The following is a 24379-nucleotide window of genomic DNA, read 5'->3' as shown; positions in this document are numbered from 1 at the left end:
ATTGATTATCTTTAAGAAGCTGCATTTTTTATTCTGTTTTGGTTTACAGAGAATTTTTTTATTTTCTGAACTATTTGGTTGTTTAAAAGATTGCTCTGTTTGGGAATATTGAAATTGACTACAAAATATATAATTGAAAAAAAAAGAAATAGATCACTTTGCAAATGCAAGTGGACAACTACAAGGTGAAATGTGAAGAACAAGAGGTACCGAACATAATCTTTCTTTATCATTACTTGGATGATTGACTTCTAAAAGATTCCTTTTGATATACTTGATTTAAAAAGTAGTTACAAGCATGACTTAAAAAGCTTGTTTCTATATATCTTAATTATTAGATTTTCTCCTTTTACAGAAAGAGTTGACCAAGCTTCAAATTGAACTTCAAAAAGATGAGAAAATATCGGCAGATCTTGACGAACCAAAACCTGATGATAAATAATTAAAACACTATAAATGTTTTGATTTTCATATAATACGTACATAAAATAGATATATATTAAAGATGAATACTTTTATAGAAAAATTTTATTGTCAGTCACACTTAGGTAGAAATGTATAAAAACTATATTTCTGCACAATGGTGACCTTACAAGACGTTAAAAGAGGTTTTGTTTTAAACTTTCCGCTCTTTAAATACTTTTTATATCACAACTTTGCGTTTATATGGTTAATGGTGGGAATTCATTTATAAAAATTTTGATTCAAAAGGATTTTTTACTCAATACATTCGTTTGTTCATGTTTATTATTTACATTTCATAAGATAATTAAAAGTGAGAAAATCGTTGACGTTTATCATTGTTTGTTACATTTTCTACTGCTTTCAGTAAATGTTGTAAGGTTAACAAAACAATTAAATAATTGAACAATATTATAAAGAAAACGAATAAATTAACGTTTTTCATAAAACATATGAAAGTTTGCAAAATGACTTTTAAATCAGGAAGTGTAATGGCTATAGATATGCATTAAGAGTTTGAGCTCGAGTTTCAGGTTGAAGTACTTTTCAGTAAGTTCACACTTCTCACTTTTCAATGCTTCACTAAGATATTTAGCATCTTCATCACCTATATTATTAAAAAACATTACCAACTTAGTAAGTTTACAATTCTTACTTTTCAATGCTTCACCAAGCTAAGTTATTTATAACCTTCATCACGTTCATTGTTTTGCTATATATACAATGTAGTAAGTTTACAATTCTCACTTCTCAATGTTTCACGAAGATATTTAGCACCTTCATCACCTATTTTGTTATGATATAGATACAATTCAGTAAGTTCACAATTCTCACTTTTCAATGCTTCACTAAAATATTTAGCACCTTCGTCACCTATTTTGTTTTGCATTAGATACAATTTAGTAAGTTCACAATTCTCACTTTTCAATGCTTCACAAAGATATTTAGCACCTTCATCACCTAGTTTGTTACCCGTTATAAGCAATTCCGTAAGTTTACAATTCTCACTTTTTAATGCTTCACTAAGATAATTGGCACCTTCATCACATATATTGCTGCCACTCATTCCCAACATAGTAAGTTTACAATTCTCACTTTTCAATGCTTCACTAAGATATTTAGTACCTTCATGACCCATATTGCCCTCATGTATTAAGAAACTAGTAAGTTTACAATTCTCACTTTTCAATGCATCACTAACATATTTAGCACCTTTATCACCAATGCTGTTATCTCTCATGTAGAACTCAGTAAGTTTACAATTTCCACTTTTCAATGCTTCACTAAGATATTGAACACCTTCATCACTTATACTGTTTTGATATATTGTCAACTCAGTAAGTTTACAATTCTCACTTTTCAATGCTTCACTAACATATATAGCACCTTTATCACCAATGTTGTTATCGCTCATTTCCAACTTAGTAAGATTACAATTCCCACTTTTCAATGCTTTACTCAAATATTGAGCACCTTCCTCACCTATACTGTTGTAATTTATTATCAACTCAGTAAGTTTACAATTCCCACTTTTCAATGCCTTACTAAGATATTGAGCACCTTCATCACCTATACTGCTGCAATCCATAATCAACTTAGTAAGTTTACAATTCTCACTTTTTAATGCTTCAATAAGATATTTAGCACCTTCGCCCCTTATATAATTGTGATCCATTACCAACTGAGTAAGTTTGCAATTCTTACTTGTCAAAGCTTCACTTAGATGCTTCCCAAAATAATTGCCGAAAGCACTCATAGAAAAAGTTAAGCTAATCAAATTTTTCGCTCCCTTATTTAACAAATAGTTTTTTAAAGGAAGAAAGCTATGATTATCAAGAAACTTGCAATCGTGAAAAGAAAGACGTGTTATGTGTTCACATTCAGAAAGAAATTCAAACATTGCGTTTGAATCAACAGGCGTAAAAGAAACTCCATCAATCTGCGTTTTTTGAGAAAAATTCTCTAACTCCGTGCAAGCTGACCTCAAGACATCTTTGTCCTGCAACTCGTATAGGCACTTTACTCCAAGAAAACCAAGGACTTTATCTCCAGTGAAGGAAAACATGTTTGAAATCCAATCTTTAAATCTACAAATTTAAAACACAAATATTATTTTGAAGCCGGTTTTTTTTGTTCAAGAAAAGGTCGTAGGCTATGTAGCTAATGTTGCATGATATGAATTTGATTTGTCAATGCAATAATTCAAGGCCCGTTTTAAACATCCCAATTTACATCTGCTAAATGCATTCGAAACAGATATGATGAAAAAATTCTCGTTTTCTTTTGCTTGAAATTAACGGGCTAAAAATCTGAAGCAATTATTTAATAAACAATTTAAGGATTAGAGTAGCCAGTAAAATTTTAAAAAACAAATTTTGTTCAATATATTTCGTGTTACAGGCACCTTTATTGTTTAAAAAAAAATTTTAGTGTTGTCAACACCGATCACTTAATATTTCTTAAAATTAGAGAAGCTCCAATGGTCTAAATATTCAATTATACCACTGCCTATAAAACTCTTTTTTATCATATTTAATGTGAATAATTTAATAAATGTAATTAAATAAGAATCCCATCATTAATACTAATCAATCAGCAATAACGATGACATTTTCATACTGTCAAAACGTCTTTTGTTTGAAAAATAGTTTTCCTTATTAAATGTGATTTAGGGTTGCTGCCCACCCACTTAGGAATAAATGCATGAAGATTATGTGCAATGAAAATGTAGCATGAAAAAATATCATAGTTTTTTTTTGTAAAAACTGCTTTGACAATGCCTTTTGTAAATATGATAGGACGATTTCCGACAGTAGCTAAGTAAATTAAAAACATTGAATATTCAAAATAACTGTTTAGTTCTTAAGGTAACGTTTATAAATTGCCAATTACTTTTAATGTAAAAGACAAATTAGTTTTTTCAACAGACCATACGAGCGATATGCTATGATATTATTTTATTCAATATTCATTATTTATTTTACAACTATTGAGCAGTATATTTAGCAGACGTTGACACGTGAAGAGTAATCTCCCGAACTGCATCGTGTCGTATAGTTTCATAAAATATCTTTTGGAACTATTAGGTTAGTACTCTTTACTTAAAACAGTTCTTTTAAGAACTATTAACTTATTACTTTTACCATTCACCATAGTATTTGCTATCTTGAAAACGATTTTCAGATTTGTCACCACGATAAAGTCTCTAATTTATTATTAAACTAATATGTACAGTTATTTAATCTATTTCTAGTAAAGCCTAGGGCACCACCAAAGGCTAATTGACAGAGGGCCCACCATAGCTTGCTACGCTACTGAACTCAATCCCCCCCTCACAAAATCAGACAGTATTTTATCGATAGATACATAGAATCAAAGATTCTGTTTTCATCTTGAAGGGTCAAAGTTAAGGGGTGAGGGCGTTGGACTTTTGTTGAATCTACCCACAATATCAATTATTTAGAAATGGCAAACCTATTTTTGCGTTTATAACACTTATATAAAAATTTTCGCGAAAAGATGTGTGTGTGCGTGTGAGGGAGAGAGAGAGAAAAGATAATATGACTGAAGTCAGCCATTTACTTTATTTCGTAACATTTAGAATTGGTGTATACACCATAATAAGTTTGTAACAGGAGCACACACAGTGAGCAATGAGAATGCAGCAGCAAATGAGCAATCTAGAAAGCCTTTACAAGAAACTGAATTAGCTATAGGTAAAATCTCATATGAGCAAGGCTGAATGTAGAAATCTAGTTATTTAACAATTTTCTTTTCAATTTAATTAAAGTATGCGAAACCTTTTAAATATTTTCATCTGGATCCTGAGGCTTTTAGCGCATTTAAAATTAGTTGGAAACCATATTTATTTAATGATCTCCCTCAACTTAACATTATACCTATACTTTTACAAAAAAATCGAGAGGAGAAGACCACGATATTGATAGTAGTTTCGAGACGGCCTAAACAACTTTCGTGGCCATATGTATTATGCAATGCGTATGTATGGCGCGCCGATACAGACAAAAATACTTCTTCTAAAGATGAAACTTCTATTTCAAATTTATTACTATGTTTGATATAAAATTATAGTACTTCTGAAAAGTTTAATACTTTATTGCTGCCTGCAGTACGCCACATGTAATTTTTTGTAAAACTTCATGTTGTCGAATTTCGATGTAAGTTGTAAGATGGCGGACAAAATGATAGACAAACTAATCGAGGCGGTTAAAGCCATAAAAGAAAACCGTTCTGTTGAAGAAAATATGAAGAAAGAAGATTCAAAAATATCAACAGAGGAAGCTCTTGGTAATTTATTTCCAAGCATAAGTGCTGCTTCATCTAGTCGTCAAAGTGAATTAACTTATCGATATAATCCAAAAGCTAACTACGTACCAAAGAAAGGCTATAAACGATATGGCTCCTCTTCATCTTCATCATGTAGTCATACAAAAAGAAAACCAACTGAAGTAAAGTTGAAGTACCTGCTCAAGGACTTTATTTTACTAACAGGTCCCCAGGTGGAGACTGTGCCCCGAGGTCGTTTTAGGGAGTACCTTTATGCAAATGGTTTTGCTGAGTCAGCCGTGGCAGTCGATGATGAAATGACTGAGGATGAAGTCAGGAGCAAAATATCGTGAATTATTAAAGAGAAACTTGCTAGGTTAACTACTCATGAAAATAATTTTGAGTTTGTTCGAGCGATTGGCAATCAAATAGTTAAAGTAAATAATGGGCCTTTCACGGGAAAACTTTTGAAGCATATTTCCAAACAGGGAACAGTTTATGTTAGAACACTGGTGGCAGTACCAAATGCTGGTTTAAAAGGATGGAGAGCTGACAAAAGTGAAGACTCAAGTGATGATGATTTCTTAATGTCACCAACATTTGAAATGAAAAATGACATAAAGTCAGATGTTAAGCAATCTATGCCTCCACGTATTGAAGTCATAGACTGTGACAAAGAAGATAATAATGCGAAACAAGAGCAAATTGATTCGAAAACATCTTTGGCTCATCACGTTTCATAGCATCTGGGTAATTTATTATAGCAGTTTCTATAATTTTGTTTTCAAGTAGTTTGCTATTGAGTTGAATTCGTGTTTTTAGTGAGAGAAGTCATAGTATGATGTAATGATGCTTTTGCCATGTTTTCATCTAAATTATAGTAAAATTTTAGGGTAATTTTCAGCATTATTGTTGCAAGAGTAGATCGTATGGCAAATATTTGGAAATAGTGAATGACAAAGAAGAGGAAGACATGCAATATGCGCTTTTGTTTCTTTGGAGGCAAGTCAAAACATGTAAGTTGGTTGAAAGTTGATCAATGTTTTAGGATGCTAATATTTTGAACTTTGCTTTAACCATTATTTTCTCATCATATACTGATAATTAATGTATTTTAGAGAAAGCAGGCCATTAAAAATAGATGTTAAGAAGCTGTTACAGCAGCATAGCATCATTTGTATAAAAAGCAATTCATCAAATGAAATTATTGTAAGGCGAAGCAAACTTCTTGCAACTGCATTTGTCGCCATGAAATCGAAAAGGTTTGATTGCTGTGAAGATTTGATAATTCATTTCAGTGGAGAAGATGCAATAGATGCTGGAGGGCCACGGAGAGAATTTTTCAGGTGAAATAATGCATTCTATTTCATTCAATAGTTATCGAGTAAGGTGTTGTACAACACGATGGTGGGTGAGATTGTGTTGCATTGACTATATTACGATGAATAATTTTTTATGCCTTTACAATAAGAGCGTACCTATTTTAGACTAGCCAGGCAGGAAATCGTTCAATCTTCAGGTCTCTTTGAAGGATACAATGGATGTAATCTGATTTTTACTCACAATGTGAAACTTCTTGAAGAAAAGCAGTATTGGTTAGCAGGTCGCTTGGTTGCGTTTCATTGACGCAAGGTGTCCCCGGCTTTGGATGTCTTAATTCTGCTGTGCATGATTTAATGTGTGAAGCACCATGTGATGTAAATGACTTTGATGTTTCACTCATACCAGATTATGAAAAAGCAGCTATGCTCTCAAAGGAAAAGTTGTCTTATAGTGTCTCTTAAAATTCCTGCATTTCAAGTAGTGATGCACTTTAGTAATTCTAGAGCTGATAATCATTAAAACATTCTTAAGCTGAAGCAATTGGAAACACAAGAAGAGTTCATTTCATTTGTCAAAGAAAATGCTGACAATATAGCCAGCCGAGGATATCCGTCAATATACTTGGCTAGCTTTGAGCAAAGGGATATCATTATGAAGTCGCTGGTTAAGCAGCACATATTTTACAGGTTATAGGTATGAAATGTCAATAAATTCATGTTTCATTATTTACTTTTATGTTTTATGTTATATTATGTACAGTGTTTTCTGAAATTGAGCAATTTAAAATGGGAATAACTGATATCGGAGGTCTTTGGGACACAATCAAGACACATTCTGATGAATTCAAACATTTGTTCACAGAAATTCCAAAGAAATTTTCTAGAGAATCATTCAAAGCCATATACGAAATTGAGTGGAGTCCAAAAGGTAGTAATAACAGAATAAAAGAAGATGAAACAAAATATTGTTGGGAAATCGTTTTGAAAAAAATTGAAGGTGTGCATTTCATTTATGTCACAATTGTTTTTAAATCTTCATTATCATCAGTCGCCCAGTTGCAGCGATACATTATTGCTGTACCTTTTGATGAAGAAATTCTACGCCAAAATTTGTGTTATTTTTTAGACAATGAGATGTTCTACCAGACTGAAGAAAAATCAATAATTGTTCATTTTCAGCATTTGTTACAGTTTACGACTGGTTCAGAGTCCATCCCACCAACTGGATTTGAAAATTCCTTAACAATAACATTTTACGATCAAGAAGATGGGCAAACTAGGTATTCTTCCACTTGTGCCATGTCACTTGCACTACCAAGAGGATATGAAGACCCAACTATGTTTGAGGAACTTCTTCTAAGATCTTTATTTGACTCATGCAGTTTATATAAAATTTGACATTTCTTTGATACTCAAACATTTCAACTTGTTTTAGCACTGTTCTTGTTAAAAGTTAAGGAACTAAGATTTGTTATGTTCGCTAAATTGGTTTCCAAACAGGATTAGTTAAATATTTGCATACTTTTTACTATGATAAGTTATGTTTTGTGTTGATATTGCTGAAGTGGTTGACTTTATTATGTTATAATTCAATCATTGCAAAGAAAACTATTTACTGCCGTCTGTCTAATATTTCTGATAACTCATTTTGCACTTGTTTATACAATAAAATGCTATAATTGTCATCATCATCCAATGGGTTCAATCTTAGAGTAACTTCATGAAGTTTGTGTTCATCTAGCTCTATTGCAGATCTAGGTACCTCTACAAAGTTGGCAGTTTGAATTTCAGGCTCCGGTTCATTGTCATCAACACCATATTCACAGCCAACTAAGTTTTCATGTAGCATTTCTTGGACTGTGCTGTAATCTGAAAGTGCATTTTGGTAAAATCCTCTGGTCCAAAGTTGTAAAGGTGATTGTCCATGCTCACTGGACAATGGGTGGTTATTCCATTGCATTGTAAAGATGTTTAATGACTTGTTTACACGAGGCAAAAATATATAGTGCAAAGCAAACAAATGAAATTCATTGTCTTGATTTAACAATTCATTGGATTCCCTGTAATAGAAGATGTTCTTATATATTGAAACAACATAGGTGTTAACATCATGCCAAAGACGCTCAATGCGCTGATTATGAACGGATTGTCCAGTAAGAACAGGTTTGCTAGACAGACCATAACGATTAAGCATATGCCTGGCCACAGCAATATTTTCTGTTCCATAATCTGTTCTAATTCTACGTGGATAGTGAAACTTAGTCGTGGCATCAAGGAATAGATCAAGAACAGTGGAAGCTTTATTGTTACATGAAGCTTTTACAAAGACAACTGCACGAGAGTATCCATCTACGCAACCATGGATAACAATTCGCCATCTTATTAGTTTATGCTGGCCATCCAGATGCCTAGAAAGAAAAAAAATTAAGTATAAGCTTCCTGAATATCTTGCTCCAGCAAGAATTTCAATCACCATAAAGAATTTGGCGTTGGTACATTGTATAATCTTCTTTTTGTTATTTTTCTGCACCTCAACATCCAGTTATCAGGATCGATCCTCCAAATCGACTGACGCACTCTCCACCTCTGTACAAAAAATATCTGTGCTCTGATGTAACCCAAAACCATTCTTTCACCTGAATTAGGTGAAGCAGATAAAGCAGCCTTCACAATATCATCTAGCTGATCATCTGACACTTCCATATATTTATTGCTGGTGGATTGAATAACGTAGAGATCAAGAGATCTCGATCCTTCTAATTGCTCTTTTGGTATCAATAGCTGGTGACGGCCTCGACCTTTACTGCAAAATGTTGTTAGGACAATTATATTGTAGGTCATCATATACAGATGTTTCAAAACGATCCATTAAACGACGCACAAGGCATTGAAACATTTTGATTAGAATAGCAATGGTTTCAATCATATTTGCATCTTGTAGTAAAGTATTGCGAAGTTGGCCATATGAAATAACTATAGTCGTGACAAATTGTTCTGTCTGCATATTAAGATGTTCAGCCTCCACAAAGGAAGCCGAAAACATACTTGGCTTTATTTCATGATACAACTCTTTCCCATGTTCCAGAATATTTATAAAATCACTAACTCCACCGTTCTCGCGATCGAGGATTTCAATATCTTCCGCCATCTTACAACCTACATCGAAATTCGACAACATGAAGTTTTACAAAAAATTACATGTGGCGTACTGCAGGCAGCAATAAAGTATGAAACTTTTCAGAAGTACTATAATTTTATATCAAACATAGTAATAAATTTGAAATTGAAGTTTCATCTTTAGAAGAAGTATTTTTGTCTGTATCGGCGCGCCAAACGTGTGGGATATTAGGCAACATTAATTAGTTCTTCCCAACAAGAAAAACACTGTTATCACGCTAAGAAAACCAGACTTCATTCTCTTCATCCGAAATTAAGAATGCTAATGTGCCATATTTTCGAGAACCTTCCAGAGATTTTCAGAAGGAGTTCTATCCATTATCTTGTCATAGTGAAGAATAAGCAAACAGAAACAGTACGCACCGTATCTCTAAACGTAGCTCTGGTACTTTTGTACGAAGAAGTTAGATTTAATTTTGGCAGCTCCCAAAATAGAATTTTTATTAGTTACTAGAAATTCATAAAGACGTTTCTACATATACTGCCTGCCAATAATAACTCATAGATGCATCTCTATTTGCTGCTCACAGCACAGCAGCCACAACATCTAGTCCAGTCATTATAAAGTTTAACCCCCTAAAAATTTTAACAGAATGTGCTTCAATGTTAGTTACCTCAGAAGATCATCAGAAGCAACACATTAAAAGTCTTATTAAAACCTATTTTTGGAAAAGCTCCAAAATTGACTTTTTTGTTCGTAGAAAATTCAATTAACATTTGCATCAGAAATGCCTTTTTATGGCTTTATTCTCCCATTTTATTTAATAAATTCAAATACTATTGTAATTATATAAAACACAAACGTAATAAACAGCATGTCAAATTCAAAGCTCATCGTGGTTGTCGCTTATCGGGTCAAAGGCATCATATAACAAATTGGCGCACAAATTTACAGTGTCCAAAAACAACTTAACATTGTAATCCATGCTTTCGGACCGAGCATTTGAGTGTTACATCCACTTTTACAGTTACAGCCTATGATCTGTAAAAGGCTGTCTGCTGCTGCTGGAAGATTAGTCGTTAGTGGAATCAGTGTAGTTGTCTCGTAGCTTCCAACCCCATTCTTCGACATCAATTTTTTTTCCTTGCCAAAGCGAACTTGAAAAAACACGTGGTAGCTGTGATATTTTGTAGCTGCAGACGTCAGAGGAAGGTTTTTTTCGGCTTGATTTTTCTACTCTTATGAATTAGCTTTTCTTGTTAACGTATGTATCGCAGAGGGTCTATACCCTTTTCTACTTTTCCTTTGTACAGTATGACAAGTGCATGAAAATGTCACAGCAATCAAATTCGACGTAGAAGATAAGAAATTATAGGAGGTCTGTGTCATCTCCAACAAGTATGGTAGATTTTGATTTAGCTGACTCAATTGTTGTTTTTACAATTAGCAAATCAGCGTCACCATTTGCATGTAGTGTCTTGCAGCCATGTTCTCTTAGATAGCAACTTTAAGAAATATCTTCTTGTTCTTCTGGTTTCATAGGAAGAGATATTTTTATAAGACTAATCTTCATTTCTTCAGTTAAAGATACCATTGGAGCTGTCTTTCCTAATAAGCTTCTCATCTGCGTCATCTGCTTGGTAGATGTGCTGTCTATACCCGTCGATTACAATAATGGCTTTTCCATAATTTTTGCTACGTAATGAAAATAAAAAAGACATACTTCTCTTTAGGTTGCAGACCCGGGAGATAATCAAGGTAGTCTGCGCAAAATGCTTCTCTGTCTAAAGCATACTGCCAGTCATTTTTACTACCTGGGCTTTTGACATGAGTTTCATGAGAAAGTCTAGACCAAATGGCACTAGCAAAAACTGGATTGTTAGGTTGCAAAAGCATAAAAGAAGAACAAAAATAGGACGAACGATACGTACACAGTTCATAGCGAAAGAGTGATGGGAGATCAATTTGCACCTGCATATCACCTATCTTTAAGGCAGATTTTGTTGCCAAAGCTCCATCATGATTTTATCTTTTGAACTGGTACTCGAAAAGCAACCTATCCTTCATTAAAGAAAAAATCTTTTCTCCCAAAGTCTTTGCCTTTGTCCTTTGACTCCAATTAAGATATTTAATTGTTAATTATGGGTCGTGAGAAAATGGTGTGTGCTCTTGAAGTGCACTAAGGATTTTTAGAGAGTCCTTTTTTCTCTCTCTCTTTTCTTGCATGAGTAACATCCTTATCCTGTTCACCAGAGCTATATTTTACACCTGTGTACGCTTGCTTTAACCGACAGACTTTAGCAGTAGGAGGCATCGCCAGAAGCCATGTAAGCCGTTGCTGCACGGTTATACCTCTCTCCCTCGTTAAAACACTGGTGGTGGTCTTTAAATTACGCATCAACACTTGTTTAATGATAAGGTATAGTGAGAGCCCTGCCCAGCATTTATTACTCCATCTGACAGTAGGGAGCTCTGTATTAAAGCCTTCGTAGAGTTCAGGTCTATCTTGCTCTAGACAATTCATTGAATGAAGGTATAAACTTGCATGTTTAACGTACAGATTGCACTCAGCTGCATCAAGAACTTGTAAGTGTAGATGCCACTTGCCTAATCGCTCTGCTGTGATAAAAGCACTAAGAATATCAATCATATCTATTTCCATATATTGTAGCAATAATTATGAGGTACGCTTACGCTCTTTGAGTATTGTTTTAGTTCTGATTACGCGTTGTGCAATATCTATCCACAGTTGATATATTCCACTTCTTCCCATGAATTCTTTTTGTCTAGTAGTAGCTCAAAAAGAGAACGCACTTCTAATTTCCAATCACCAGTGACAGAAACAGGTATTAAAAAGAATAAAAATGTCCAGCAGTGAAGTAAAGACCCTGTTGTTTCCTTTCAGCCATTATCTGTTCCTGGAAAACCTTTGAGAAGACAGAGCATGTTATCATTGATGATCAAGTGAGAACGAGAAGTGGAAGAGTTGTAAGGAATCCCTCTCGCTTTCAAGTGGGTGTGAACTGAAAAAAAACAACTATGAGCTAAGTGCTAGATTACAGCATTAATCATGTTATTAAGTTTGAAAATTAGCTAATTAATTGAGGGCATAAATAATGCCATTGAATTAGGAAGTCTTTTTCCATATAGTCATATATTTTCATTATCAGTTGGATACTTGGAAATTGGCAATATAAGAATATTTGTATAAAGAAAAAATATTGCAGTACATAGACTACTAGGGTATCATGTCCTTTCGTTAGAGAAAGGGAGATGTAAGGATTATCATTTATAATTTGAAAAATTAGAATGCTACTTCCGGTTGTTGTACATAAATACAGGCTGACACAGAACTAAAGACACACAATAAATTTGATTTAACTATGTGTGATCGGATCTGTATTCTGTATAATAAGAAGAGACGTTACAGAAACTATATTTATGCCATGATTTGCCTCAATTTAATATTATACCTGTAGTTTAACAAAAAGTTGGCGAGTAGTAGAGCACAAGATTTATAGTATATCCGAGATGGCCAAACAGATGGCCATGCTCCAAAATATGCGTTTGAATCATCAGGCGTAAAAGAAGCTCCATTAATCGTCATTTCTTGATAATCATTCTTTAACTCTGTGCAAGCTGACCCCATGACATATTTGTCCTGCAACTCATATAAGCACTTTACTCTATGAAACCAAGGAATTTATCTCAACTGTGGGAAAATAAATTTGAATTCCTGTTTTTAAATCTACAAAGTTAAAATACATAACTTATTCGTAAACTGGTTGTATTATTTATGAAAAGGTCGTATGTAATCTTGCATAGCAGGTATTATTAATTCGATAATGCAATAATTCAAGGCCCGTTTTAAACGTCCCATTTTACATCTGCTGAAAACATGAAACACAATAGAAATGATGAGATAAAATACCTCATTTTGTTTTGCTTGAAACGGGCCTTAAAATGTGTAGCAATGGATTTTTAAGTGTGCTCCGTGGTCGTGTAGAGCTAGACTGGGTCCGTCCAACGTGAATCTTTTCGTAAGCAAATTAAGGATTAAAGTAGCTAGCAAAGTTTAAAAAACACGTTTTGTTCAATATGTCGCAAATATAAGTCTGTTTGTCGCAAATATATGTCGAAAATACCATAGTGAATGGTAAAAGTAATATAATAAGTTAATAGTTCTTACAAGAGCTGTTTTAAGTAAAGAGCACTTAACCAATAGTTCTAAATTAAACGACACGATGCATTTCGACAGACTACTCCTCAGGTGTAAACGTCTGCTAAATGAAAATTTACAATTTACCGATATTTATAATGCAAAGAGAGAGTGTACGTCGTTTCCAAAAGGAGAGATGACCCTCAAGACAGGAATAAATTAAAAACATAATCCTTTTGTCGGCAGAGGACGGGATTGGTTAACTTAAATAAAACATCTCCATGACGCGTAACTGAAAGATTGAACGGCATTTTTTAATGATTCTAAAATTGTTGTCTGAATAAGAATCAGCACAATGGGAGTTATTCAAGAGATGTTTACTTATCGGGGAGTCACATGAAACGAAACTACTTTTCTTACAATCCCGTTTTGGTTGTTGTCTTGAGGGGACCGTTTCATTTCTGATTGAAGTTGGTACATGCTATTTTTTCCTATCACCTAACCTTTGAGACGTTCTACCTACATAGCGAGCATCACACTCACATTTATATTCATAAATTACACATTGCTTAAAAGTTGTGCCGGTAGAGATTCTTTTGTGGTGGGTCGTGAATAGTTCTTTTCTAAAATATCAAGATAACATTGCACGCAAAAACAAATTCTCCGTAATATTCTTAGTTTCCCTTTCAATATTATCAAAAGCCTTATCCATCCATAGAAGTTTGATAAGCACAGGGCACTTAGCTTGTCCAAAAGGCCTGTTTTGCCCATTTTATATGAATGAGAAAAGTGTTGCAAGCATTATTTCCAAATCTTTTCTCATCCACAATGTAATGGTAGCCGTTAAACTTTCGGTATGCGCAAAGCAATTTGCGCGACATGCTTACATCAAAGGTTACCAACGCAAGTTGGCCTTTTATATATTCTCTATTCTATGTTCTCGTTTAAATTTTCAGATTTTTACACTGACCAATCATTGATGTTTCTTGAAGCTAAGCCATGTAAAGCAGGGGCGAAACTTGAACGTGAAGTGAAGGAAATATTCATATATTCAACTCTGCCCAGCTGATTTTTTTGAAATTATAATCGCTAACAAAACAAATCAGTCAAGCAGTTTTGAATATATAAATATACATCCCTCCCTTAACGTTCTACTTTCGCTCAAGATGGAGAGGAAGTTTTTTCTAACAGAAAAGCTGAAAGGCTATATATGTGCAATAACTTTAGGAAAAATCAAGTGATGTGGAGAGTTTGTGAGAATGTCAGTCATGTTGGATAGCCTAAAATCGATCTCTTATTTATCAAAGTATGTGATTTTTGCCTTGCCACCATCTGGTTACCCACGCAAATTCAAAAAACTTCAAATGTTCTTTTGGCAATTTATTTATATACATATAGCTTAGGTACTCTTTAGCAAAAAGATGAGAACTCGTAATTAGCATTGTGGCAATAACTACAGCATATTGCAAAATAGTTTTAATAGTATACAGATCGTCGTTCTAATGCAAGGTCTGGGAGGCTGCGTACATTAATCTGAGCGCCCCAGCCCTAGTTACCAGTTCGGGCGCACTTCACCTTGAGAAAGCGTCATTTCTGGCGCACTTCACAGTTTGAGAAGGAGTATGCAAATCTAAGTGCCCCAGCCCTAGCTCGAGTACGTAGTTCACATAGTAAGCAAATAGTAAGCACATATATCGGCACAAAAATCAGAAGACAGCGAAGGCCAAACCCAGGACAACGGCAGTAGCCAAAAACGGCCGGCTCACCCCCGCGCCATCTCAGCCGGTCGTCGGGGTCTATTAGTTCCGATGTGATAGTTAGTTAGTACTCGTCGAGAGAGTTCCCCTCGAGAACCCAGTCAAACATTCGGTGATGATCATTTACTCGCTCCCTCGCAAGCACAACTTGCCGTTGCAGTTCCTCGGGAGCAGCCCGGAGGAAGCGGTGAGGCCACCCCCTAGATCTCATCAGCTCCTCAACTAGCTTTTCCCGGTGCCCAGGCGACTCGACATGCTTACATAGCCATTCCACATCCCCGCCGCTCTCGCCACACAAGTGGTAAAGATTACGCACGATTATGCCACCAACAATTTAAATGCTCGGCTAGATGACGCTCATAGTGCCAGTTTGACATGCCAAACATTCCATACCACTAACACTATGTCATACACACCGTTTTATTCAACTACTGGTTTTCCCTCGCAAACAAAAGAGATGTTCACCGCTGTTATTTGTTATGATCACAGCTTCGTTCTGTAGCCCCTGGCGTGGTTAGGGTGATGAAAACTGTCACACCAAGATGATGCAACACTGTCAATGGCGCACAAAGCTTTATTCTAGCGTGAATCGCCATCCGCCACTTGACGCTGGATTTTTTTCAGAGCGTCCATGCGCCCGGGCTGAATGCCCTCCTCACGCTCGCTCGCACGTGCAGCGCCCAGCTGTTCTTCTAGCTCTCGCATCTGTTCGCAGAGAGCTCTCTTTGTCTGGCTTCTAATTTCGTCTTTAAACAAAGCGAAGCGCTCAGCTTCGTGCAAAACGAGCTGGTACTCATATTTTCGCTGCAGTTCCCATCCCGAAGCGCTCGGCTCATGATTAGCTTGATTGTTTGGAGCACGGTCTCAGCGGACGTTCGAATGCGATCTTGTTTTTCAGCTTTCTTGGCCAATCTGCGGCTCACAACCCGACCAGCAAAAGTAGCCGTGCGGCAAACAGCTGCTAGGCCTTCGAGCGCGATCCCGACAGTAGTTAATACGATGGTACTGAGTACGGCCACGCCGCTAACAGCACTGCCACAGTGATAGCAGACAGGGCATTGCCCGCGCCGTCTAACCCGTGCGCAGATTTTTGTACTTTTTGTAGAGCGTTTGGCAGGCTTCCATTTCCGCCTGCAAGCGAGCTTCCACCTCTGAAATCTTCTGTAACCGGTACGTATTTCCGGCATCGCTCGCAGTAGGCAGCGTAGGATAGAGAGTTAACGTCGACACCGGAGGTGAAGAAGAAGGGGGCGCGGTGGGCTCACACGAGGTCATACTGCTCCAATAGCAATGTCACTATAAAACCAACGGTAGCGTCTGTTAAACAAAACCCAATAACAGCCCCGTGTCAACCTCTAATGCAGAGTCGAAAACTGTGAAGGCCAAAACCTGCCCACGTGGCTTGCGCACTTCGAAAGTTGTTTTCTCGACATCGTTCACCTTCAGCCGGACGGTGTCAACATCGTTTACAGCAGCCGCAATCCCCATGCGAAGCACTCGACTCGAGCTGAGAACCGGGCCAAGCGGAGGCCATCCGCTGGCCCCCCTTCTCCGCCTGCAGAGTAATACGCGTAGGAGGGCGTCCTACCCTTCTCGCAGCGCCATCGGAACGATAATACTTAAGTCGCTTGGTGGCCTGAGCTTTGGTGAGAACGGTCTCCAGCTGCGTACGGGTGGGGCGGTCAAAAGCGTATTCCCATACAGAGATCGAGGTCGATGGATCTTGCTCGGCATTTTATTGGCAGCGGAAGCGCGTTAAATTCGCCACAGGAGGTCTCCTTGCTTGGAGCCAAATCTCGACTGCTTGGGTCATACACAAATCTAACGCCATGCTGATACGTTGTATCAGCGGAACTCAAGATAATACACCCTATAGATACGTCTCCAATTGTATCCGTACGTGCCCCGGTTGTCCGAGACTACCCGTGGGACCGCGGCATAGCGAGTGAGAAGAGAGGTGCCATCACCCCACCAAAAGAGATTGAAGTTCCAACCCCAAGCCTCTCGCTGTTGACCGCTGCTCATATGATACCACTAGTTTTCAGCCAGCTCAATCCAGAGACTTTCAATCTGTATCGTGCCATTATTCAGATTCGCACCCTCCCCAAACCGCGCCACCATAACGTCCTGTCGTACGAGATCAGGCAGCAGACTCAATTGTTGTTTTCACAATTAGTAAATCAGCGTCCCCATTTGCATGATGTGTCTTGCAGCCATGTTCTCTTTGATAGTAACTTGAAGAAATAACTGCTTGCTCTTTTGGTTTGATAAGAAGAGATATTTTTTTGAAACTAATCTTCAACTGATTTCTTTAGTTGAAGATAGCATTGGAGCTGTCTTTCCTAATGACCATCTCACCGGCGTCCTTTGCTCTGGAGATTGGCTGTCTATACCAGTTAATTACAACAATGACTTTTTCAAATTTTTTGCTACGTAATGACAATGTAAATGACATACTTCTCTATAGGTTTTAGACCCTGTAGAAGGCCAAGGTAGTCTGTGCAAAAGTCTCCCCTGTCAAATTATATTTCCAGTCTTTTTTACTTACTGGGCTTTTCAGTTGGGTTTCATTAGAAAGTATAGACAAAATGGCTTAGCCAAAACTGGCTTGTTAGGTTAAAATAACATCAAAGAAGAATAAAAAAGGGACGAAGGATACGTACACATTTTACAGAGAAAGAGTGATAGGAGATTGACTGGCATCTGCATATCACCTATCTTTACAGCAGATTTTATTTCCAAAGCTACATCATGTTTTTTTCTTTTGAACTTGTACTCCCAAGGCGACCCAGCCTTTTTTAAAGAAAGAATCTTTTCTCTTAGAGTATTTGCCTTTGTCCATTGATTCCAATTGTGATATTTAATTGTGGGTCTTGAGAAATTGGGTTTTGCTCTTGGTAGACAGTAAGGATTTTCAGAGTACCCTTTTTGTCTCTCTCTTTTCTTACATGAGTAACATCTTATCCTGTTCACCAGAACTATATTTCACACACGTGTACTCTTGCATTAACCGACTGACTTCAGCAGTAGCAGGCATCGGCAGAAGCCATGTAAGCCGTTGATGCTCGGTCATACTTCTCTCAACAATAAACCGCCGCTGATCTTTAAATTACGCATCGACATATGTTCGATGATAAGGTGTGTCGGAAGATCTACCCAGTATCTATTACTTCGTCTGACAACATGGAGCCCTAAATTAAAGCTTCCGTACACTTCAGGTTTATCTTGCTCTAGATAATTCATTGATTGAAGATATAAACTTAGACATTTAACGTACAGATTGTGCCAAGCTGCAGCAAGAAAGGGTAGCATTTTGCTGATAACGTGTAATTGCAGATGCCACTTGCCTAATCACTCTGCTGTGATGAAAGCTCTAAGAATATCTACCATTTCCATCTATTGTAGCCAAAATGCTGAGGTACGTCTGGGCTCTTTGAGTAATGTTTTAGTTCTTATTACGTGTTGTGCAATCTATTCACAGTCCACTAGATTCCACTTCTTCCCATGAAATCTCTTTGTCCAGTGGCAGCTCAAAAAGAGAATGTGCTTCTGATAAAATTTTGCCACCTGTTTTTAAAGTATAATTTAATTAAGATAAAACATGCCATCTTACTTTTAATGTTTCATACCAACCGAAAATTTCTGTTTCACATCGATTTTCATGCTCTGAGCAGGAAATTTCTGAATCAAATTTTGCATTAACATTTCACTTTTAATGCTCATTGCGTTGTTATCTAAGAAGCCAAGAAACTTTTCCAATAAAATTTTGCAATCAAACCAGTGTTGCTTAATTCAAAACTGAATTTCCATATATACATCTTGTCTCTTCATATGAGAAGGGTGTTCAAACCAAGAGGTGACCACGGACTACAACGGCTTTTGCTTTACCGCTCAGCATGTATTCAACCGCATTTGATAGGTATGCAAAATTTAAAAGCACATTTAACCCGGTCTCTGCCAATATATGAACAATAGAGCCAGGAAAGCTCATCTGCTTGCGATATTCGCCAATGTGAACTATTACATTGAGGATAGGACCTTCGGTTGGCTCAGTTTGAGCAATAGGCTGGTCAAGTGTAATATTTGGATACTAGTACCGTGTTTATGAGCATGTTATGCAATGAATTTAAGAGTTGAGTAGATGCATGTTTTTGTTATTTGTGTCCAGGTTTATAATTGGCAGTTAAAACAAGGAGGACTTCTTAGATGATATTCACTAATAATTGTGGACTGCATCATACCCGAGCAATTTGTACGGGCATCTAAGTTAGATAAAAACGACATCTTCCAGAGGAGAGTGATATCTAAACATGTGTCTGGAAGTCTTAAGTGAATCTGTTAAAAATTCAAAGTGCTTTTTGCATCTTCTTTGATGTGCGGGTATAAAATTCCTGACGTAACGACTTTCTTAATATCTTTTTTAATAAGCACTGCTTATTGTTTGGAGTATTACTGTTTTTTGTCTTCCTGACTCGTATTTCTTACTTGGGATATGTGATACTCTTCAAAAATAGAGTCTGCTGTTCTTTTAAGGATACCGACATTGAGCTGAATATTAGCTATAATTAGTTCTTTGCCAAAGTGCTCAACCTACTTTTCTTTAAAGTAGGTATGGCCATATGGAGTTTCGACATCAGAGAGATAGTCAACCATCTTAGCCTGTGGATCTGAAATAGTAAGCCGTAATTTTTCATCATTTCTTCAAGGTATTTTACGGTAGCAAAAAACGCGTCATATTTATGTGTACTTGTGTACTTGGGGCCGTTCAACTGTTTTCTTTTTTTCTAGCGTTTTTATCATAGCAATAGGCAAATGGTGTCTGTTTCTCAGTTCAAAATATAGAACTGCAACTATGGTGATACACTGTGTCTGCGGCTGGAAATTCATTTACCTATAACAACCTAGCTCGCACTGCCTGTGCCCAGTTGTCACCTATGTTTCAACATACATCCAATACCATACCTTTTGTCTCGACTGTTGTCACTCTATGCACGTCTTTTGGATTTTTTTCTTTTTTTTTTAATTAAGTAACAACTTCTGTAGCACAATAGAAACGGTCTTTTTTTGAATGAAAATGAGTTTTTAGCACATCGAGGAAGCGATCGTTTAGGGCTTGTGTTGTTGTCTTCATCTTTTTTAACAACACGTTGAACATTCTGGGGCTTGCAGTAGTTACGGTAGCATGATTTATGAGCTTTTTTCCCAGGCTCAGTGAAAATACGATAACTTTTATTCCGACTTGCTCGATTGAGTCCATCACTTTCTTTTTTTCCAAATGTAACAACATCCGGTGAATGCTCTGTTACAGGTTTTTGCGCAAATAAAATTATTTATAACTAGTTGATCATTATACAAACCGTATAACATAGCTCAAACTATTACACACAAGCCAATGTTTTTCAATTTAATATAATAATATATATGGTAGATTCAACGTCAGCATCAGACAATAATATTCAAAATTACAAAAGAATTGTAGTAGTTTTTTTTCATGATTTAGGGAGAAAATCTTTGAAAACTCTTCGCCATAGTCGAATAAAAATATCCTACCTGTTAAAAGAATTATATGTGAAAGAAATATTTATCCGTGTTTCTATTATTGAAACACTTTGTTTCACATACGAAACGGAAACTAGCGATGTTTATGTCTGGAAAATCAACATGTGACAGGCACTCCCGAGAATATACGTTTTAACTAAAAAATCTTGTTAAACCAGGAGAAACGTAGAATTAAGAAAGCGTTTAAATACTTTTAATGATGTATTGTACATTTAATGTTTTTATATCTTGTGCGTCATATTGCATGATGCAAGAGTATTTAACTGAGACATATGTGTGACAAAATTCATCGTTTCTTAAACAATATTTTAACCACAAAAACAACTTAATTTAAACATTTCAAATATAACATCAATTTAAAAATATTGCTTTCACAATGCATCATTATTTACTTTAATTTGATTTGTTTCAATAAACGTCGCAAGTCTATTTAGCCTTTTTTTTAAGCATGCTGGTATTGTATTTTTTCACATTGGCACTGAAAATCATAAATTTTTGGAAGTTTCGAAAGTTGGAGTTCTTGCAGACCTTAGTGACTTATTTGAATATATGTAACAACATATTGGACTAATACACACTAGAACTAACTTGTTATTCACTACTTCCATTTACAAATAAAATGTACTGTAAGCCGATATGGATAGTCCATGAATACCTTTGAATGAATACCTTTTTCAAAACAAAAAGGCGTTTTGTAAGAATGAAATGTGGTTTCTTACACTATTCCATGAAATTATAACACTTACCATTACCACATACTCATTGCTCTCCATATACTCAAAATGTAGTGATAGTTCATGCAGTATTAAATAAAATAGAGTACTATAAAGAGCTTTATGTGATTTTTGAGTGGATTTAGTGAAATGTAATAAATTCTGTATTTTATTTCTATTAATGTTCCTGTTTTTAAATCATTTTTTAAGATACTTTTCTCATTTCTAAATGACAACTGAGGCTGGTAAATACTTTAGGTTAAAATGAAAGTTACTCATTTTACAAATAAAACAGTAACAGGAGTATTTCCCACCCACTTTTTTATATCAGCTGTCCAGCGTGCAAGGTCATTATATATAAGGTTGAATGCTACATAATAATTGATAAGTAATAGTTAGTTCACTAATAATTAACATGAATATATTCTAAATATATGTAAAATAGAACCTACTTTATTAGTGAAGTATATTGCATTGGAAAGATTTAAACAACAACTCTTTTGCTACAACAGATTAACTAAAAAACTTATCATTTATATTTAATAAAAAAAAACAAAAACGAAAGCATAAACTATACTTTAATGGTAAATAGCAAAACCAAATACCGCTTATTGTGGCCAACCTTAATACATTTACAATTATACTTTGTTACTTACAAACATCCAAGTTTTCGATAAAAGTAGGTTAATATGAGCTGGATTATTACAATTTGCCTCGAAAAATTCGAAAATGCTAAGTTTATTGAAATATTAATCAAATTAAAATTTAACATATGGACAAACTAAAGACAGGAGAGTTAAGCAAGCAAAATCACTCCTATAAAATGAACTATCAAACACTACAATTAATATGGTTGCCGAAACTATGTACAGAAATAAGAAAAGCAATTCAGCAGGTCAAGTGATCATTTGATATAGATTGCTAACAATCAAGTAATTCTATTTTACGGACTCCTTGCTTAACTGTTAAACCTTATGAATTGAACACCTTTGTCTATATTAACATATAACAAATTATGATCTAGCTTGTAATTGCATCATTCATAAAAAATATTTATAACTGCATAACTCTACTGAATGATAATATAAATATTACATATATTTACTTCAATGTAAGAGCCTTGTCCTTATCGTCAAGATCGTTATTTGCCACATACCTATTACTTCCCATAATTCGGCTGAAAGCGTTGTGTGGCTTAAATAATACACAACAGATGTTATAAATTTTGCACCCCACGCTATAAATTAAGTAAGAGGCCTAAGCCTTTATACTTTTTTTTAGATTGTGACGTCGATGATTACAGCAGTAGTATACAGAGCGTCGTTTCTGGCCCACCTCAACTTGAGAAAGCGTCGTTTCTGGCCCACCACAACTTGTACAAGCGTCGTTTCTGACCCACCTCACAGTTTGATACCTATTAGACGCAAATCTAAGCGCTCCAACCGTAGTTCGCGTACGCATGCTAGTATAATTACAGTAAATGTCAAACCCAGGACAAAGGCAGGAGCCCAAGACGGTCGGCCCAAACCCCGCTCCCGCGCGGCCGGCCGTCGGGGTCTATTAGTTCTGATGTGATTATTATTTAGAAGAAGCGTATAGTAGGGTACGTTGTAAGATGAATAGTGAATCCAAAAGAGTACATATGAAAAAACAACAGCAAAAATAAAGAAAAGAAAGAGAGAAAGAATTGAATAATATAATAATAAAACAAAGAGAAGAACATCTAAAATTATAAGCCCGGCTGCTAATACAGACAGGTACGATACAATTAGAAGAAGAATATTTATATAGTATATATAATCGAGATGGACACTGTTAGAGAAATTCTGCTACTACATAAACAGGGTGTTATAAGTGGAAGAGCTCTAAACTCATTTCTTGAAACTTTTCAACCACTAGCATCTACATCAAGAAAGCGTACTAATACAGCTCCACCTGAACCTCCTTCGGCGCCATGTAAGCGCAGACCTATTAAGCCTAAAGACGTAATAGAAATTAGACCGCCTGTTATAACAAAATCTGTAGGTTGGAAAGCTGCGTATGGAAATATGAGCGACCCAGCGTTAATACGCTATAACGCACTTCAGTTTCTAAGTGCAATTCCTTACAAAACTGAAACTCCGACGCCTCCGACGGCTGTTTCACACCTTTGCCAAACGTGAAGTGTTCTTATTCAGCTCTACATAATGAAGGAAAGCTTTCGCACTCGTCTAGCGCTTTGTGTAGCAAATCTTCATCAAAAACCCGTTGAAGATTCGGGTATTATACTTTCTATAGTGAATGTGATAATTATTTTAGCAGTTCTCATCTGTTGAACAACTAATGTTGCATCAGCAGGTAAGTCTAAATCTATAAAATTGCTATAGCTACATTCAGAGTTAATATCAACAATACGATGTGTTTTTGTTCTACTTATGACAAGTAATTTGCTAGGAGATTGAAGTACTCGTTGCGCCCTGCACTTGTAAAACATTTCCCACTTATTGATATTCGGTAGAATCCAGTGGTTTCGATTGTGATTGTAGAAGAATCGTCTTCATCTTTTTCACACATCGTGACAATGTTCCAATCTGAACCTTTTTTTCCAGTGACTGAAGTACCAACTTGAGTGTACACATCTACTAAAATTTCTAGTCGTTTTTTATATTTTTCACGTCTTCAATGATGTTTTACACGACGGGCGCGGTGTTTTTTTGCCGGACGTAGCAAAGCCTCGAGAGGCTCACGCGTAGGTTTATCTACGTCTGAATAGTTCCAAGAAGATATGTCTATTTTTTCAGAACTAGAATTATATTTTAGTTGGAATTTTTCAAAAATTTCCTCTCTATTTTGTCGTAAGTATACTTCTACTGCTCGGCGAAAGAGATCGTTTGTTGATTCAAATTCATGAACCGGAGTTTCAACCGCGTTAGACATTGTAATTCTATATATTACAAAAAAAATTTTGTTAGTCTATTAAGAATAGTCTAAATAGTATAGCTCATATGTTCGCGTCCAGTTAG

General features: G+C 35.8%; 1 protein-coding gene across 1 annotated transcript in view; it reads right to left on the bottom strand.

Annotated features, from left to right (window-relative positions):
- Positions 1-442: 442 nt before the first annotated feature.
- LOC124437248 (NACHT, LRR and PYD domains-containing protein 3-like) overlaps positions 443-24379 on the bottom strand; it is a 61766-nt gene continuing 37829 nt past the window's right edge. Inside the window, exon 4 of the mRNA XM_046987242.1 lies at positions 443-2549. Coding sequence (XP_046843198.1) covers positions 1175-2549 — 1375 coding nt within the window. The 3' untranslated portion in view covers positions 443-1174. The remainder of the gene's footprint in view (positions 2550-24379) is intronic.

This window comes from Xenia sp. Carnegie-2017, unplaced genomic scaffold (assembly GCF_021976095.1).
Source record: "Xenia sp. Carnegie-2017 unplaced genomic scaffold, XeniaSp_v1 HiC_scaffold_16, whole genome shotgun sequence".
Lineage (NCBI taxonomy): Eukaryota > Metazoa > Cnidaria > Anthozoa > Malacalcyonacea > Xeniidae > Xenia > Xenia sp. Carnegie-2017.
Note: the sequence above shows the minus strand (reverse complement) of the source record. Positions and strands in the feature narration are given on the sequence as shown.